The sequence below is a fragment of the Schistocerca gregaria genome, chromosome 4, assembly GCF_023897955.1.
Source record: "Schistocerca gregaria isolate iqSchGreg1 chromosome 4, iqSchGreg1.2, whole genome shotgun sequence".
NCBI lineage: Eukaryota > Metazoa > Arthropoda > Insecta > Orthoptera > Acrididae > Schistocerca > Schistocerca gregaria.
The window spans coordinates 772,729,307-772,750,234 of NC_064923.1; the positions used below are offsets into that span (position 1 = coordinate 772,729,307).

General features: G+C 37.9%; 1 protein-coding gene across 1 annotated transcript; it reads right to left on the reverse strand.

Moving 5' to 3' along the window:
• Positions 1 to 19,752: 19,752 nt before the first annotated feature.
• On the reverse strand, positions 19,753 to 20,283 carry LOC126267925 (mucin-2-like). Its single transcript, XM_049973234.1, has one exon. It carries the CDS (start codon positions 20,281 to 20,283, stop codon positions 19,753 to 19,755), a length of 531 nt encoding a protein of 176 aa, XP_049829191.1.
• Between the last annotated feature and the right edge of the window lie 645 nt (positions 20,284 to 20,928).

A 20,928-nucleotide genomic window follows, 5' to 3' on the forward strand; every position in this document is an offset into this window, starting at 1 on the left:
CCCAATAGTACATAGTTATGTATGGCCAGTGTTTAACTTTCGGTAAGCCTCATTAATTGTTTGCAGGCAAACATCCACATACTGCTACAGTAGTTTACTGTTGTACATCTACGAGCAGTAAAACACGAACCACACATTTTACAGTCTTTCATATGAATTTAACAGAAACCATCATTGTTTCAACACATGGCCTATTGGTGTAACCCTTATTTCATGGATACATTGTTGTTGATCTAACCAATACAGGTTCCTCATCTGAAACCCAGCCATGAACTGACTGTCCCATGACCAAAAATTGGGCCCTTATCTATCCTCACAATAATAGGTGCTGAAACTACACATTGCTCAATGTTTAATTTACAGAAATTGCAATTAAAACTTAACTCGTTCAATGAACTGAATACAACAAAATCGCCCTTCTTTTTAACAGTCTCTACTATGCAAGGGCTAAGCTGTATTATTTGTTTCAATCATGAATTTAACATATATAGTTATTCAAACAATAATTTTGACAAAACTGTTAATTACTTTGAAATTAATTAAGGGCTGGCTTTGTTAACATGTTTTCGAATAGAGACAAAAGATACTTCTAAGATTACTAGTATTTGATCATCCAAGTTTTTATTTTTAATACAGAATTTATATTTGTTTATAATTCAACAATAGATTTAAGTTACCAAACGATTACTGTTTTCACCTCTTAACAAAAGTATTAACTAGGAATAGTCAAAATAAATTAGAAGATCAATTACATACACAAAATTAGACCTAATGTTACATTCTTTAAAACTGAGGGCCAACCTTTCTCTTTTATGAAAATTCAGATTATACTCACATATGTTAATGCCAATTAGTTAAAAATTAAAAAATGAATTTAAGTGGGCAGATGGCAAAACAAGAAGAGAAGTAAGAATATCCCTGCTTGCTTCGTCATATCACCCAATCATTGGACTGACCGCGAAGATATTGCAAATAGCTAACTGGACAATTCAACAACCACAAGTGACCCTAGAAATTGGGCTTAAAAGTCCACACTACTGGCCATTAAAATTGCTACACCGTGAAGATGACATGCTACAGATTCAAAATTTAACCAACAGGAAGAAGATGCTGTGATATGCAAATGATTAGCTTTTCAGAGCATTCACACAAGGTTGGCGCCAGTGTCGACACCTACAACATGCTGACATGAGGAAAGTTTCCAACCAATTTCTCATACACAAACAGCAGTTGACGGGCGCTGCCTAGTGAAATATTGTTGTGGTGCCACGTGTAAGGAGGAGAAATGCGTACCATCACGTTTCCGACTTTGATAAAGGTCGGATTGTAGCCTATCATGATTGCGGTTTATTGTATCATGACATTGCTGCTCGCATTGCTCAAGATCCAATGATTGTGTAGCAGAATATGGAATCGGTGGTGTCAGGAGGGTAATACGGAATGCCGTGCTGGATCCCAACTGCCCCTTATCACTAGCAGTCGAGATGACAGGCCTCTTATCTGCATGGCTGTCATGGATCGTGCAGCCATGTCTTGATCCCTGAGTCAACAGATGGGGATGTTTTCAAGACAACAACCATCTGCACCAACAGTTCAACGACGTTTGCAGCAGTATGGACTATCAGCTCAGAGACCATGGCTGCAGTTACCCTTGTTGCTGCATCACAGACAGGAGCACCTGAAATGGGGTACTGAATGACAAACCTGGGTGCACGAAAGGCAAAACGTGATTTTCTCGGATGAATCCATGTTCTGTTTATAGCATCATGATGGTTGCATCCGTGTTTGGCGACATCGGGGTGAACACACATTGGAAGCATGTATTCGTCATCGCCATACTGGCGTATGACCCAGCGTGATGGTATGGGGTGCCATTGGTTACACATCTCGGTCATCTCTTGTTTGCATTGACAGCACTTTGAACAATGTACGTTACATTTCAGATGTGTTAGACCTGTGGCTCTACCCTTCATTCGATCCCTGCAAAACCCTACATTTCAGCAGGATAATGCACGACCGCATGTTGCAGGTCCTGTACGGGCCTTTCTGGATGCAGAAAATGTTGGACTGCTGCCCTGGCCAGCACATTCTTCAGATCTCTCAACAACTGAAAACGTCTGGTCAATAGTGGCCGAGCAACTGGCTCATCACAATACACCACTCACTACTCTTGATGAACTGTGATATCGTGTTGAAGGTGCATGGTCAGCTGAACCTGGACACGCCATCCAAGCTCTGTTTGACTCAATGCCCAGGTGTATCAAGGCTGTTATTACAGCCCAGAGGTGGTTGTTCTGGGTAGTGATCTCTCAGGATCTATGCACCCAAATTGCATGAAAACGTAATCACATGTCAGTTATAGTATAATATATTTGTCAAATGAATACCCATTTATCACCTGCATTTCTTCTTGGTATAGCAATTTTAATGGTCAGTAGTGTACACACCAAAATATATTACATAAGGAATCTTACCAGAACTACAGTCATATGTTTTTCAAATTTCTACTTCTATGAACTCGCCATATGAAAATTCCCATTCAAAATATTTACATACATTGTATTGCCCAATTGCACAAAACACCTACAAGTTATACTTTTAATAAAAATTAGGCATCTTCATTATAAGTGATGTACTTTTTGGGTAAACAAGGATTACATTCTATGATACATATCAATTTATGAGATCTGTCTTGCTTAAAAAGTTATACTCTCATGGGTTGGAAAAAGTCAAATTACACTCCGCATTTTTGACCACTTTTTTTAGACAGAAAATTTCACTTGGTCAATGTTCAGTATTTTTCACAAGCACTTTCACTCTTTTAATGAGCTTTTACACATTTTCTCACCAAGTTGTTCACGCCTTCAACAGGTCCAAGTGGCAGTTAGTAAGGAAATGCACTGCTTTCAGTCCCTACAGTACATGAAAAAATTTGACAATGTACTATACTGTAGCACATTTCCTTTTACTTCTAACTTAAGTCTAAAAACATTGTTTAACACTAATGGCAAATGGTAGTCTTTACATCATAAATAAATACATAGTTCTCATAACATTACAAGAATCAGCACTAAATTTGACTATAGTACGAAAGGTGTGGACTAGAAAAAATTTTAAAATCAAGTGCACATTACACTAGAAAACATTACTCTAAGTCATAACTGTCTGAAACTGGTTAAAGTACCGTTTAAAGATTTGGGTTTCCTTTCCATTTGCAAAATAGAAAAAAACTCAAGATGTGCAGTAGCATAGATTTACTAATCATCAAATTATAAAAAAAAAAGAATAGTCACCATCACATAACTTAACCACTATTCAAATCAAAATTAAGGAGATAGAAGTTCTACTAAATCATTGTCTCACGGCACCAGTAGGTCAGTCTAATAGTGCAACTCTCTCAAAAAAGCAATCATTTAGCAGTGCAGTGTGCGAGGACTTTAAAAAACGTGTTGTAAACGGAATTCTGTGTGTAAAGTGTCGCTGCTGGCCACATGAAAAGTGTGCAAAAGTGAACCTAAAATTCACAAATAATGATTTCTTGTGGGGTTGCCAGGACTGCTTACGGAAATCTTTAAGTGAAGAAAAGGCTGATCTCCAAAGTGCAGTGACTGCAAAAGAAACTGTTATTCAAGTGCCAGAGTGTCTACGAAATTTACTCTTAATACTATTAAAACAAGCAAAAGTTCTTATTTGCTGTACTGGAATATAAATGGCTTAAGTTCTAAATCTTCCAGCAGCCTAAGCTACAAACTCAATGAGTTTCAAATTCTCCTCTCAGAATGTAAAAACATAAAAATTATTTGTTTAAATAAACAGAGACGTAGCTCTAATACAATAAATATTTTAAATAAAACTGAAAACTTCAGTGTTGCAAACAGCTACTGCATGGAGAAAAAATCTCACGGGGGTTGCTACATACTCTTGTACTCATCCATAAGCTATGAAGTGAAAACAGATTTTAATTATTTAAATGAAGACTGCATATTAGAAAGTTGTTGCGTATGGCTTAAAGACCTTAATATGTTGGTCACTTCAATTTATAGAATTCCAGAAAAGGCTTTAGTCACGCCATCCCTCTCTAAATTCCAGTGCTTGCTAGATAAACTAAAGAAAGGAAAGAAAAAAATTGTGATAGCAGCAGATTTTAATATAAACACTGCAAATGACAATAAAGAATCAACAACATTTATTGATTCAATAAAAAGCCTGGTTTTAAACTTAATTTTTTAGAGTTCACCAGAGAAAATATTCACTCAGCAACATGCATTGAAAACATTGTAACAAATTACTATGGACTACTTTGAGAACGTAGATAAATTCCGTCTAGACTTAGGACTTTCTCATCACTCGGTCATATTTCTCTCAGTGCCAAAAGCTGATAAACATAATATAAGAAAAACATACATCAAAAAAAGTTTCAGTAAAACAAATATTGAAACATTATATGAGAAACTAAGTAAAGTTATGTGCTGTTTTGGGGATGGTGAACCAACAAATGACAACTTTATTACATTCTTAAACAGTTTTCTTGAAGTATTTAATGAAGCTTTCCACTAAGATCATATTGCAACAAGTATATATCAAATATGTCTGCTTGTGTCTGTGTATGTGCGGATGGATATGTGTGTGTGTGTGTGTGCGAGTGTACACCTGTCCTTTTTTTCCCCTAAGGGAAGTCTTTCCGCTCCCGGGATTGGAATGACTCCTTACCCTCTCCCTTAAAACCCACATCCTTTCATTTTTCCCTCTCCTTCCCTCTTTCCTGACGAAGCAACTGCCAGTTGCGAAAGCTCGTAATTCTGTGTGTGTGTTTGTGTGTTTTGTTCATGTGCCTGTCTGCCGGCACTTTCCCGCTTGGTAAGTCTTGGAATCTTTGTTTTTAATATATTTTTCCCATGTGGAAGTTTCTTTCTGTTTTATTTACAAGTATATATCAAGTAAGATAGGATGGATCACACCAGGAATAAAAATATAGAGTGAGGGGAAGAGGGAGCAACACAATCAACTGAAGTAAAACAAAGATCCTGATTTTGTAAAATATGTTAGAAACTAATAAAACTATTTTTTTAAGTTATGAAAGCTTCAAATCAATGGCAAATAACAGATACATTCTAGGGCAGAAAAATAAAACAAGGGCAGTGTGGTCTGAATTAGGTGTCCAAAATCATAAAAAAGACATTTTAGAAATCAAACTTAGGGAAAAATCGGTTGTAAGTACAGCTCAAATATCTGAGTGCTTCAATGAGTACCTCATAAATGTAGCAAAATCTGATTTAGAAGTCGCAAATTATGAGCAGAAAGTAAATGGTTTTGGGTTAAATGGCAATAAAAGAGAATGTCAAAAAATTCAACACAGTCTCAGCAAAAATAGTTTTGAAAACATCATACACTCCTTAAAAGACAAAAACTCTGCTGGCTGGGATGGGATACCCACCAAAATAATTTAAAAAGATTGCAACATAATTGCTCATCCTCTCTCTCCCATAATAAACAAATCCTTTGAAGAAGGTTACTTCCCTGATCTCTTGAAACATATGGAAGTAAAACCATTGTTTGAAAAAGGTTCTAAATATGTTATGTAAAATTATCGCCCCATCTCTATACTCCATGTCACATCAAAAATATTTGAAAAAATTGCTGCTTTACAGATACAAAGCTTCATCACACAAAATAATATCATTTCACATAACCAATTTGGCTTCCAACAAGGCAAAAACACAGTAGATGCGATAAATGAGTTATCAAAAAAATTACTTCATCACTAGATAGAAAAGCTAAGGTCACAGGAATATTCTGTGATCTTACAAAAGCATTCGACTCTATAACGATGCCCTGACGCTTTTCAAACTCAACAGGTATGGAATAAGGGATGTTGCTTGGAAATGGTTTGTATCATATCTCTTGGAGAGGAAACAAAGGGTAGTAATCACATCAAATGGAGCAGGTCACTTCTCCGAGCAGAAAACTGTGTCACAAGGTGTTCCTCAAGGCTCAATCCTTGGACCCATTTTATTCCTGTACTACGTAAATAAGTTGCCTCTCAATATAAATACTCATTTAACTTTGTTTGCAGATGATACGTCTGCCCTAATTGAAAATGAAAATTCTGACAATATACCACAGAGTGTCATGACTACGTTAAGTGTAACCTGGAAACATGATTCAGTAAAAATGGCTTCAGGCTAAACACTTCAAACACCCACATGATGAGTTTTAAAACCAAACATTCAAAAACTGAAGAAATCTGTGTCACTCGCAACAATCAAAAAATGGAAGAACTTGACACAGTCAGGTTCCTGGAAATAAACTTGAACAGTACTTTGAGTTGGAATTCTCATATAGAATATCTAGCAAGTAGATTAAACAGCCATGCATTTGCAATGGAAATTTTAGCTTGTGCCACTGATATGGCCACCAGGAAAATAGCATATTATAGCTACTTCAAATCAGTTGTTCGATATGGAATAATTTTTTGGAGAAACTCCGGAAATGTTACACGAATTTTATAGTTGCATAAAAGAATCATTCACAACATGTGCTCTGTACAGCGGAGGGTATCATGTCGAACATTATTTAAAAACCTAAAAATATTAACTGTCCTCTCTTTATACATCTTTGAGGTGGTTCTTTTCCTGGATAGCACATCTGATTTATTCAAAAAATCATTTTGCACACTCATATGACACAAGACATAAATAGAACTTCATGCTCACCTCTCATTGCTTAAAAATGAGTGCTCAAACTCCTCGGTATATAGCAATGAAGATTCACAACACTCTAAAACGGTGTGACATAATGAATATCAAGGAAAATATTTTATAAAGCAAGCTGCATGTGTTTCTAATTGAATGATGCTACTACTCTGTGGAATATGTCATGAAGCACAAAGTGATACATTGAGCTGGATCCCTAAAACGGAATAGAAACTTATGATAGTTAGAGTAGGTGTAAATACTGTAAGTTTGATAAATGGCAAGCTAGTAAATGCTCCACAAAGTATTATTGTAAGTGTGAAAAAATTTTCAATAAGTAAATTGTAACCTGTAACATGTATCCGGTACATGAGACATATGTTCTGAAATTTTGTACGTTATGAGATGAATAAAACACATTACATATTACACTTCTGTACTCAACTCTGAGCACCAGTCTCATTCAACCAGAAAATTAAATCCTCAGAAAATGCTGCCAAATAGTTTACCCGTCAGGATATTCACATCAGTCTACTACCACAGCTATCAACTGATTGGCAACATTACTGTTCATCATTCCAGTATTACCACCTCAACCTCATAATTCCTGAGAACAAATAGAAAGTTTTTCAGATAACTTAAAAATCCGATAATGCAGCATTATATGACTTCTAGCTCACTAAAACATTACTCTCTGCTAAACTCTCATTCCCAGCTGCAGTGTTATGAATTTCACAATACAAACAGTACCCAATGTTGCCTAGTCAAAAATGTTACATCCTCAATACAGCTACAGAACCTTTTTTTTTATACCGTTGTTGTTTTCATTAGTGAAGCATGTCTGTCAGCTCCATTATTCTGCTCCCCTTTCTTACCGTGTTAGCTAGTGGAGAGCATTCTCAAAAAAAATGCCTACTGCACAGATAGGTTCCCTGACCATTAAGACACTACCTTTATTCATTATTTTATTATTTCATTATTGATTCATTATCTAATAGTGGAACACCTGCTCTACTTATATAATGCAAAACTGATTCTACATAAAAACACTCCACAGTAACAGATCCTCAACCTAAGGCAAACTTAGCTCTCATTATCGATCAGACAGAATTATCACTTAGAAAAACTGTTATTTGTTTGACATTATAGGTGGAAGGGTGATATACATACAAACCTTGATTATATATTCTGCACATTACTCCAGGCAACTGTGTTTGAACTCGTAATACCTTAATGTTAGAAATGGAGTTTGACTGCCTCTTGAAACATGAAAAGTGAGACAGACACTGGGGCCATTATGATCGCTACATAATGAATCCAACACAAAATGTTGAACCCCCTGCTTGGTAATTGCACAAAAATTAGTCCCAAATATTACATCATAGCTGAGATTTTGAATCACCAACCAATTGCACTCCAACAGCTGACCTGCCAATTCCACAGTTAATAGTACCTCTTGTTTCACACCCTTTGACAACTTACCAGTAGCGCCAATAATTTTTATACCAGACACATGCATCACTACTATACCCTCTGTGTTCTTAATAGATTCAAAAAATGCCTTTGAAATGCTATTCAAATCACTACCACTGTCCAGCAAACACTTAACAGTTATACCTTATACAATTGCTGTTATTACACAGTGACACACTTCCTTTTTACCTATCATGTTATCTTCTTAATACAACAAATTCTCATCAATCCTTTCCCTGGCAAAACTAGCAGCCTGCTTATGTCAAATGACAAATAGCATCGTATCCAAAAACATATATATTGTTAAAGCAAACACGGAAAAAAGAGCTTCAATACCAAGATGATTAGCATCGTATTCGTCCTCATTTCCACTCTCAAACTCTAACTCTTCATTACGCCTAATATTATCCTCTTTTATTCTTTCTTTACTTTACACATTGCCATCATTATCAATTAGAAATTCAAAACCCTCATCCTCATTACTACTGGATTCGTCACTGCTAATATCATTACAACTACTGTCAGAATTAGACCCACTGTCACTTTCATTGTCCTCAGATATTTGCCTAATTAGTTGATCCTTGTTTCCAGTATTATACCACAAAGCAATCACCTGTATTTCTTACGTTCTCTTAAAAATTTAACATACATTTTGACACTTTGGACGTTCCGTGCAACCGCAACACCCAGTGTTTCATCACTTGATTTTATTATAGTAAGTTCCTCCTCTCCTTTTATGGGGCAAACATTGCTACACACACCATCATTCAAAATCTCACTAGAATTAGAATTTGCACTTGTCTTACCACTATCATTTACATTAACCTTACCTGTGATTACAGCAAATTTATGTACAATTGGTCCTTCATCAGTACCTGCTCTAGTGTGAGCGAAAACTGGAGCAATACTCGGTTTAAATAGTTTGATCCAGAATTAAAATCGTCTCCTCAATTTCTTTTACTTGAATTTCTCCTACCATTTCCGTGCCCATTCTGGCTATCTTCCATCCCACCATTTCTTGTATTTCTACTGTAATTAGTCCTGTTCATCCTATTTACCTGAAATTCTCTCCCTGGTTGATTCTTGTCATCAAAATTCCTTCTAACATCTTCCACTGAGACCTTCACCCTCTCCTCTTTATAAACATAATTCAAGAAATCACTAATATTACACCTTGGGGCAGATACAAGCTATTCTCTAACTTTCTGAGGCAACTTAATTTCTGAACCCATAATAATTGATCCACTACCTATCTCTTTGTCCAAATATTTCGGTTTGTTTATCCAAAGCCGACAAAACCTTTCACAGTGACCTTCCAAGAGTAAATCTCTCTCCTCCCCAAAATTCACTCAAAAGTCTCTGCTGCTTCTCTTTGGACCAATATTCACCTGAAAATGCTTTCTCAAGGCTTTGCCATGAAGTACAACTATCAGTTACCTGAGCTGTCCATCCTTAAGCATCCCCTTTCAAGAAGCCTCTCACAAATTACATTTTCTCTCTGTCATTACACGTTTGAGGCAAATCATTAAATTCCTAACACAATGCAGTGTATGAACTTCCCCATACAGAGCAAAATCATTAAATTTATTATAACTAACAAATGAAAGACTGTTTGGGATACTACATACTCTATGCTTTAGATTTTGGTCCTCTTCCATGTTTTTCTCTATTTCAGCCAATTTTTAATCTACATTCCTCTACCACTACTGCACACTTGGTTGGTGCCTACCTCTGTTTCTAAACCATTTTTAATCTGATCAATTTGGTTCTTAAGTTTAACCCTGTTTTCAGCACATAATTTCCTGGCAGGTTTGACTTCATCTTTACACTATTTTTCAGAAGCCTCCACCCTTATAATCATCACAAATCTTCTTTCTCTCTCCTAAAAGGTTACTTATCATCAACATTAATTTCTCATTAAGATTCTGTACTACTTTCTTTATCTTTTCATCGCCATCTTTCCCTACTGCCTGAACCTTTTTATTTAATTCTGAAAGAGGATTGCTAACTACCTTAATTTCCTTGTTAATTTCTTTCTTCAGTTCATCTTTTAAGTTAGTCATGTCAGTTTTAATACTACCAATGTCTTCTTTTATACACATACTACTCAGACTACTCATAATTTGCATTAACATCGCTTCCACATTTCCATCTGCCATAGACTTTTGCCCTTGCTGATTTTCACTAGGAGGTTCCTCCTCCTTAACCTTAACAATTTCATCAACTTCAGTACTGTTTTCGTCCATTTTGCTCACAACACATTGCAATGTGTATGACGCTTTTGTCATTCCATTTACAATAGGACTTTCGTCCCCATCATTCAAAGTTATATTCATGTCTGTTTTATAAACACTATTGTCTACAGAACCAGTCCCATTTAGGTATTTTTGTTCATTTATCAACTTAAGCTCTACAGCTTTGTTCTCAGTCACACAGTCTTGTTCGTTAAGGCCGCTCATTATGTATAAAACAGAGGTTGTCATCTTGAGTCGTTGTCAGCTCCAAGTTGTTATTCTCTCAGCGATGCATCTTGTTATCTCGGTCGAATGTGTCTACCAGTGTGCTGCTTGGAGGTTCCTGTACTCAGTGGCTGCTTCCATAGAACCTGCTCGCTGATTGGTGCTGTCCTACTGTAGCCGTGAAACCCCAGTGGTGATTGGCTGTTGCATCTCCTTCATTGAAATCACTCTAAACCGCTCAAGTTCACACTTCACTGTCAAAGTTCGTGAGTTCAAGTTTATTGTGCTCACATACAATAGTCCTCACATTGGGGCAACAAATGTGATGTTCCTTGCATTATTTCTTTGTTGATCGTCATCAGTCTCAATATACTGGATTGCTACACTGGCTGAAAAATGGGGTTTGTAATTTCGACACTGACTACTGTAAATAATGTAGCCAACTTGTGCACAGTTGTCACAGCTGAGTTTCACATTTGTTTACTTTCACTGTTCACAACCACCCAAATAATACACAGTTATATGTGGTCAGTGTTTAACTTTCGATAAGCCTCATTAATAGGTTGCAAACAAACATCCACATACTCCAATAGTTTACTGTTGTAGATCTACCAGCAGTAAAATCCTAGCCACACATTTTATAGTCTTTAAAATATATTTAACAGAAACTGTCATGGTTTTAACACACAGCCTATTTGTGTAACACTTATTTCATGGATACGTTGTTGTTGATCTCACCATACAGGTTCCCCATCTGAAACCCAGCCATGGACTGACTGTCCCATGACAAAAAATTGGGCCCTTATATATCCTCACAATAATAGATGCTGAAAATACACATTGCTCAATGCTTAATTTACAGAAATTACAATTAAAATCTAATTCATTAAATTAACTGAATACATCAAAATCTTCCTTCTTTTTAACAGTTTCTCCTACTACAAAATTTAAACTGAACTATTTGTTTCAATCATGAAATTAACATATATATATAATTACCCAAACAATACTTTTGCCAAAGCTGTTAATTACTTTGGAATTAATTAAGGGCTGGCTTTGCTAACATGTTTTCGAATAGAGCCAAATAGATACTTTAAGATTACTAGTATTTCATCTTCCAAATTTTTTATTATTAGTATATAATTTATATTTGTTTATAATTCAACAATCGATTTAAGTTACAAAACAGTTACTGATTTCACCCTATAACAAAATTATTAACTAGGAATAGTCAAAATTAATTAGAAAATCAATTACATACATAAAACTAAGCACAAAAATTAGACATGGTTTTGTATTCTTTAAAACTGAGGGGCAACCTTTAGCTTTTATGAAATTGCAGATTATACTCACATATGCTAATACAAATTAGTTAAAAATGAAAAAATTGATTTTAAGAACGCAGATGGCAAAAAAAGGGGAAGTAAAAATATCCGAGCTTGTTTCGTCATAGAGTAATCACAGAAACAGAGAGGAGCCATAATTTTAATCTATGTTTAGTTCTGTAATGGGCAATTAGGATATGAGAGGATGGAAGCAATTGAGTAGTTTTATGCCTTTATAGTTAGAGCTTTTCTCATTAAGTGTTGTTCTATGAGAAATGTTTTGGGGTCTCTTTACCTCTAGTGTTGCGATCATGTATTTATTTATTAAGTGTTTTGTTACTGTTTACTGCCATAATTATATCATAAGGACACAGGTTATAAACAGTAACTATTTTTAATTCTTTAAACAAATTTCTGTAGGACTCCCTGTCACATTTCTTTCCCACAATTCTGAAGTGCCTTCTTTTGTAGGTTAAGTACACTTTTCATAATACCTTTGCTGCTGGATCCTCATACCTCTATCCCATAGCTTAGATGGGATTTACATAGTGCAAAATACATCTGCCTCAGAACGGTAATGTTACAAAAACGTGTCAGTTTTCTTAGGGCATATATGTCAGTTGATAGCTTTTTGCAAATATCATTTACATGATCATATCAGTTTAACTCTGCAAAAGTGTCAGACCAAGAAATTTGGTCGAGTATTCTTTTTTAATATATTCATCACCCATTAAAATTTGGGTTTAATGAGTTTTTTGCCTGCCAAGATCAAATTTAATATTGACTGATTTATTTGTGTTTAATTTAAGTTTGTTTTCATTAAAATACTGCAGTATTATGCCTACTGCAGTACTAGATTCCACTTCAAGCTGCAGGTGGCTTGCATTGCGGCATATTAACGTGGTATCATCTGCAAATAAGATATCTGTAGCAGGGTTTGTTGTAGACTGAATATCATTAACAAAAATAATAAAAAGAAGCGGTCCTAATATTGACCCCTGTGGATTACCAAAATTAATGTCAGTAGTGTTTCATTTGTATGCTCCCTCTGTAGTGCTAATAGACACAAACTGCTTCCTACTTGTCAAGTAGAATCTAATCAGAATACATAGAAAGATATATCCCTTATCATTTAGCTACAAATTAGCAGGTCAGCAACAGGAAGCAGTTAAGTCAATAAATTATCTGTGAATACTTATTAGGAGTGATTTAAAATGCAATGATCATATAAAGTTGATCGTCAGTAAAGCAGATACCAGACTGAGATTCATTGGAAGAATCCTAAGGAAATGCAATCCGAAAACAAAGGCAGTAAGTTACAGTACGCTTGTTTGCCCACTGCTTGAATACTGCTCAGCAGTGTGGGATCCGTACCAGATAGGGTTGATAGAAGAGGTAGAGAAGATCCAACAGAGAGCAGCGCACTTCATTACAGGATCATTTAGTAATCGCAAAAGCGTTACGGAGATGATAGATAAACTCCAGTGGAAGACTCTGCAGTAGAGACGCTCAGTAGCTGGGTATGGGCTTTTGTTAAAGTTTCGAGAACATACCTTCACCGAAGAGTCAAGCAATATATTGCTCCCTCCTACGTATATCTCGCGAAGAGACCATGAGGATAAAATCAGAGAGATTAGAGCCCACACAGAAGCATACCAACAATCCTTCTTTTCTACGAACAATACAAGACTGGAATAGAAGGGAGAACCGATAGAGGGACTCAGGGTACCCTCCGCCACACATCGTCAGGTGGCTTGTGGAGTATGGATGTAGATGTAGATCAGATTATATCTAGAAAGATGCCACATATATGTTCTTTATTATCTATTTCCTGGGTGACATCTTTGATTAAACTGGATGCTGCTGTAATGGTGGATGACCCCTTGACAAACCCATACTGCCCCTTGGAATTCACTTTCTTTCATTCCAGGAAGTCCCAGATCCTTATGTATATTAATTTCTCAGAGATTGTGTATATTATTTGAGGATCAGATATGGGTCGAAAGTTTTCTACTAGATTTCTCTGATGCAATTTTATGTATACATTTCTTAAGAGTATCCAGGCTAAGTCCATCATATCCTGCTGCATGAGAATTCTTTAAGCTACTCATTATTTTCATTATTTCTTCTTCACTTGTTGGTCTCAGAAAAGTACTTCCTGACACTGGTGTTCCTCTGAATTTGCATTTATGATTTTTAAGCTGATTGTTTATGGTGGGTCCAACATAAGCAAAGCAATTGTTAAATAAATCTGCTACCTTATTCTGGTGAGTTTGTATTGTGCCATTTACCAGCAAGTGTTTTTCAGTTCTATGGCTGTTGATATACTTTTCGGGATGTGAGGTCATGGTCCAAGAACTTTTCTGCTCCTTACGTTTCGTCCAGGACTGCGCTGGACTTCCTCAGAGGCGCTGCTCCGCTGAGTCTTGCTGACTGACTGGTCGGGTGTCTGAGAGCGACTTATGTATTGTGAGAAAGGGGGGCGTGGTTCGGGAGACACGTGATGAGCAGTGATAAGTTAAGGTTGACTATCGATTACCACCTTGTCAAAGATAAAACTTGTTAGCATTTTTGTTGAGCCACTGTCCATATATCGCTAAATTTCATAGCCTCCTCTTTCCTATTAAAATTATCGTGATGTTTATAAATTTCAATAGCTTCTCTATATAACCGTGGTTAGTAATTTAACGTTGTAGATAAAACTTCGGTATCCGAAAACTTCACTTGGTGGTTGCCTGGTTGAAGAGCATGTTCCGCTACAGCTGATTTTTTATTTAAAACGTAACAGATCGGATCGGTAAGATTTTACGAAAACATATCATAAAACCGGTCTTTAAACCAACAAAGAAAATAAGTCGAGTACTACGATCTGTGAAGGATAAACGCCCTCCCCTGTCGACATATGGTGTGTATAAAATTCCATGTACCCGTGGTAAAGTTTATATTGGTATTACCAAACGAAGCGTAAATACGCGATTGAAAGAGCATAAAAATCTTTGTCGACTTGGAAAAATAGAAAAATCGGCTGTAGCGCAACATGCTCTTCAACCAGGCAACCACCAAGTGAAGTTTTCGGATACCAAAGTTTTATCTACAACGTTAAATAACTATCCACGCTTATATAGAGAAGCTATTGAAATTTATAAACATCACGATAGTTTTAATAGGAAAGAGGAGGCTATGAAACTTAGCGATATATGGAGGAGGAGGAGGAGGAGGAGATTACTGTTTAACGTCCCGTCGACAACGAGGTCATTAGAGACAGAGCACAAGCTCGGATTAGGGAAGGATGGGGAAGGAAATCGGCCGTGTCCTTTCTAAGGAACCATTCTGGCATTTGCCTGAAGTGATCTATGGAAATCACGGAAAACCTAAATCAGGATATCTGGACGCGGGATTGAACCGTCGTCCTCCCGAATGCGAGTCCAGCGTGCTAACCACTGCGCCACCTCGCTCGATGATATATGGACAGTGGCTCTACAAAAATGCTAACAAGTTTTATCTTTGACAAGTTGGTAATCGATAGTCAATCTTAACTTTCCTATGGATTATTACTGCTCATCACGTGTCTCCCGAACCACGCCCCCCCTTTCTCACAATATATAAGTCACTCTCAGACACCCGACCAGTCAGTCAGCAAGACTCAGCGGAGCAGCGCCTCTGAGGAAGTCCAGCGCAGTCCTGGACGAAACGTAAGGAGCAGAAAAGTTCTTGGACCACGACCTCACATCCCAGAAAGTATATCAACAGCCATGTCATCCGGTCATGAAAGCCTTCATTCTACTTTCAGTTGTATGTTTCCCAGATTTACCTATTTCTCTGTTTACTAGTGACCATGATGTTTTGGAGATATTATTCGAGTTTTGAATTACACTAACAAAATGTTCTTGTTTTTCATAAATTAGGAGGTCGCTATAGTATTTCTGATACTTTTTGAACTTTTCTATTAATTTTTTTATTGTTCAAGTCATTTAACATAGCATACTCATACCATCTTAGTTTTTCTCTAGCCTTAGTGACCGAACTTGATACCCAGTTTCGGGCTACGGCATATGACTGAATTCTCTTTTTTATTAATGGGCAGGCTTGGTTGAGAATGTTGTATAGTTGACTTGAGAATATGGTATTACTATAATATGTCATTAGAATACTGTCCCAATACACATTGCTTAGCATGTTACTAAAATGAATTACATTTTGGTCTGTATTAATCCTAATATATCTATAGCAACTGTGTGTAGAAACATTTTTTATGTTCACACCTAGTTATACTGCGTGGTGGTTTGACAAAGCACTTATAATAACGAAAGATGTAAGATCATTAAATGGAAAACCAGTGATTATGTTGTCTATTGCAGACTGGCATGTATCAGTCTCCCTGGTTGCAGTGTTTATCAGTAATCTTACTTTATATTCAAGCGAGGTATACTTGAACAGTCTAGTGTGTAACTTATCTGCTACTACATTTATGTTGAAATCTTCTATAATTACTAACTTATTCAGGTGTGATATAAAAACATTCTCTATCATTTCACAGAACTTTCTTAATTAACTTCCAAGTTTCCACCTGGTGGTCTATACAAACATATAACATAAATTTCATCATTTGGTATCTTTATGTGTGCTGCACATAAGGCAATTATCCCTTCTAATCAATATTTTCTTACATCTATAGAATTCAAATCAAATGCGCTTTGCATAAATTGACACACCCTCACCTCTGATAAAAGTTCTGGAAAACTTATTAGCTATATATATATATATATATATATATATATATATATATATATATATATATATATATATACTCCTGGAAATTGAAATAAGAACACCGTGAATTCATTGTCCCAGGAAGGGGAAACTTTATTGACACATTCCTGTGGTCAGATACATCACATGATCACACTGACAGAACCACAGGCACATAGACACAGGCAACAGAGCATGCACAATGTCGGCACTAGTACAGTGTATATCCACCTTTCGCAGCAATGCAGGCTGCTATTCTCCCATGGAGACGATCGTAGAGATGCTGGATGTAGTCCTGTGGAACGGCTTGCCATGCTATTTCCACCTGGCGCCTCAGTTGGACCAGCGTTCGTGCTGGACGTGCAGACCGCGTGAGACGACGCTTCATCCAGTCCCAAACATGCTCAATGGGGGACAGATCCGGAGATCTTGCTGGCCAGGGTAATTGACTTACACCTTGTAGAGCACGTTGGGTGGCACGGGATACATGCGGACGTGCATTGTCCTGTTGGAACAGCAAGTTCCCTTGCCGGTCTAGGAATGGTAGAACGTTGGGTTCGATGATGGTTTGGATGTACCGTGCACTATTCAGTGTCCCCTCGACGATCACCAGAGGTGTACGGCCAGTGTAGGAGATCGCTCCCCACACCATGATGCCGGGTGTTGGCCCTGTGTGCCTCGGTCGTATGCAGTCCTGATTGTGGTGCTCACCTGCATGGCGCCAAACACGCATACGACCATCATTGGCACCAAGGCAGAAACGACTCTCATCGCTGAAGACGACACGTCTCCATTCATCCCTCCATTCACGCCTGTCGCGACACCACTGGAGGCGGGCTGCATGATGTTGGGGCGTGAGCGGAAGACGGCCTAACGGTGTGCGGGACCATAGCCCAGCTTCATGGAGACGGTTACGAATGGTCCTCGCCGATACCCCAGGAGCAACAGTGTCCCTAATTTGCTGGGAAGTGATGGTGCGGTCCCCTACGGCACTGCGTAGGATCCTACGGTCTTGGCGTGCATCCGTGCGTCGCTGCGGTCCGGTCCCAGGTCGACGGGCACGTGCACCTTCCGCCAACCACTGGCGACAACATCGATGTACTGTGGAGACCTCACGCCCCACGTGTTGAGCAATTCGGCGGTACGTCCACCCGGCCTCCCACATGCCCACTATACACCCTCGCTCAAAGTCCATCAACTGCACCTACGGTTCACGTCCACGCTGTCGCGGCATGCTACCAGTGTTAAAGACTGCGATGGAGCTCCGTATGCCATGGCAAACTGGCTGACACTGACGGCGGCGGTGCACAAATGCTGCGCAGCTAGCGCCATTCGACGGCCAACACCGCGGTTCCATTTATGTTTGTTTTGTAAATATTATTTGTATTTTTACACTGGGTCTGGCCTAGGGAAAACTATGCTATCGATCAATTACATCGATAGGTCGTGTGGAGAACCAAAGTGTTTAGGATCTTTAGTTGTGTTAACTCTGCCGCATGGAGCGCGGGCAGATGGGGTCTGGCTGGAGTACGGCAGTGGAGCAGGTGTGTTGTGTGACGCTCCCATGAGTTTCCACGCTTTCGGGGTTTGGCAGCATGTAATTGCGCTCGACTTGCTATGTTAGTTTCTGACACAGTGTTGCGGATGGGAAGCATTAGCTGGCGCACATCAAGAGCCCTTTTCGTCGACAAGAAGGCGCGCCAACATGCAGCTTCTGCAACAGCGACTGCCGAAATGAGTGACTGTCACCACCCCCCCCCCCCCCCCCCGGATCGACGACTGCAAACCTTCAATCAACCAACAAGGAAGACTAAAAGCAAAAAAATGGCTCTGAGCACTATGGGACTTAACATCTGTGGTCATCAGTCCGCTAGAACTTAGAACTACTTAAACCTAACTAACCTAAGGACATCACACACATCTATGCCAGAGGCAGGAATCGAACCCGCGACCGTAGCAGTCGTGCGGTTCCAGACTGAGCGCCTAAAGTTTTAGAACTGCATGGCAGACCTCAGCTTTTCAAATTGTTGGATCGCACAAATACAGCAATTTAGCATGAACCTTTGTTGCTCTTTGTCCCAATTGCATTACCAAGCAGTGTCCCTTCCTTTTCTGGAATGAACTCGAGTGTCTTTGAAATTCATACGCCAGCATTAAAGTAATGTTATTCCATTTCACTGCTTTAATTTCAAAGTTCAGTTAAAGTATTCATAGCTAACTTCAATATTTAGATTACACAAGCAGGAATCAAGAGTGAGAGTTTTGTTACCATATTTTAGCTTACCAGTGACTGCAGCTCAGCTTGGCAAGTACTAAATTTTAATATTGTTAATTGTTCAGAATCATTTAATTCAAGTTCATAGTTAAATCTCTTATTTCTAAATTGCGTAGATAAAGTAGCTTTTGAAATGACTGTTGAGGTAGCCCAAGACTAACCTTATTTTATTGAATTTCGTAATACTTCAGATACAAAGTTCACCATTAACTTCAGTCACTAAATTAACTTTCAATTTTCCAGTTTTATTAATTCTTTTGCTAAATTAGGTCAGAGTGTAGCGAAATTTATAACTTCTGACAAACATTCAGTTTTCACACAGCACGTGTCAACCTTCAGTTGCCACACTTTTAATGCTAATTATATGTGCATTAATTTTTCATTTTCAGTTATTATAATAGTTGTCCATAGGACTGGCGACCATAATTTTCCGCAAATCTCAATTATCTAACTAACGCCAATTAATTGTTAACGTAACAATTGCACATTTACTTTCTTTATTAATTTTACCCTTTTCTCAATATTAATTTTCACCAATTTCATTTGCGTTTTTCCTTTCATTTACATGTAACCCTTTGCTCCCTCTTTACCGACAAATTAACTTCGGTGACAATTGCTTTTCCCAAATTTCCATTAGGTTTAATTTTTCACTGTCATTAAGGTCGATAAGTGAGGGGGAGGTTACAATACCTCTGTTTCTCTTGTGGGATTCTTCCTCTTTCTGGTTTCCACTAAAAAATCATTTAGATGGGATTGAGGCACTGGCTTCCATCTACTGTCTAAAGTTTTTTAGTTGTCCGTACCGGGTCTATTAATATTGGAGTTGATTCTGCTGCTGTTGTGGATGGTTCTGCTGTCGCTAATAATGGTTCTGTTGCTCTTGCTATCGATTTTCCTTCTGGTATTATGGCTGGCTCTGCAGTTGATGGAGCTGTTACTGCATTTGTTGTTGTTACTGTAGCTGTTCCTGATGTTTTTGCTACTTTTGGTGGAGTTGGTGCTGCTTCTATTGATTCTGTAGCCGCTGCTAGTACCAAAGGTGTCTCTGCTGTTGATGTAGCTGCTGTTGCTGCTTTTGTTGATGTTGTTGTTGTTGCTGCTGTGATTGTTTCTGATGCTTTTAGTATTTTGGGTGGAAATACTTCTGCTAGTTCTTGTATTGAAACTAATGGAAGTAGGTTGTTCATCACAGTTTCCCCTTCTTCACGCAGGATTTCTGGCTTTGCTTCTGTTGTGTCTCTAATGGAAGCAGTATTTGCTGAGTGTCTACGTTTGGAAGAGTCGGCTGTTGAAGCTAATGGTAATGACATGCTGTCACTATGTTTGATGAGTCTCTACAACATTTCACAGATTTTTCCACACAAAAGTTTCTTGCCCTTTTCGTTCAGATGCAGTCTCTCTTAAGCAAATCTACACAAATAAAGTTTGCATTTTGCATATTTCCTGAAATTGTGAGTTGGCATCTCTAATTTCAGTATTTACAGCTGAAGTGAAGATGAGATCACATCTATATGAAATACTAGTGACAATCACGTTCTGCTGTTTAGTACTGTGCAGAATTTCCCTGAAGTTGTGCACAGCATTCATTAACTGGTTCCTGTATTTTGAAGAAGTATGTTGATGATGAGTATCCGGTATATGTGGAGTTTAAGAATATTGAATTTTCAGAGTTATTTGAAAGTGATGGTGGGAAGGTAAGAAATGTATGTGATATTGTAGTGAAACGTCCCCTTTGTAAAATTTATACAAGACTGTGCTTAAACTGACACACAATATTTTTAGCGCAACGCAATCTGAGTTCCAAAAATCCCTACGAAAGAATGGCCCTGGCTAGCATTAACCTATACGTTTCACAAATCACTTACCTCACAAAAATCTTCGTTACTCAAGCTACTGCAATACAGTGAGCGCCACTACTGCCAGGTAAATAAAAGATTCAAACTACTGAAGGCACT

What these genes read in the sequence shown, in the direction of transcription:
- LOC126267925 (XM_049973234.1), bottom strand. Translation starts at nt 20,283, where the DNA reads ATGTCATTACCATTAGCTTCAACAGCCGACTCTTCCAAACGTAGACAC.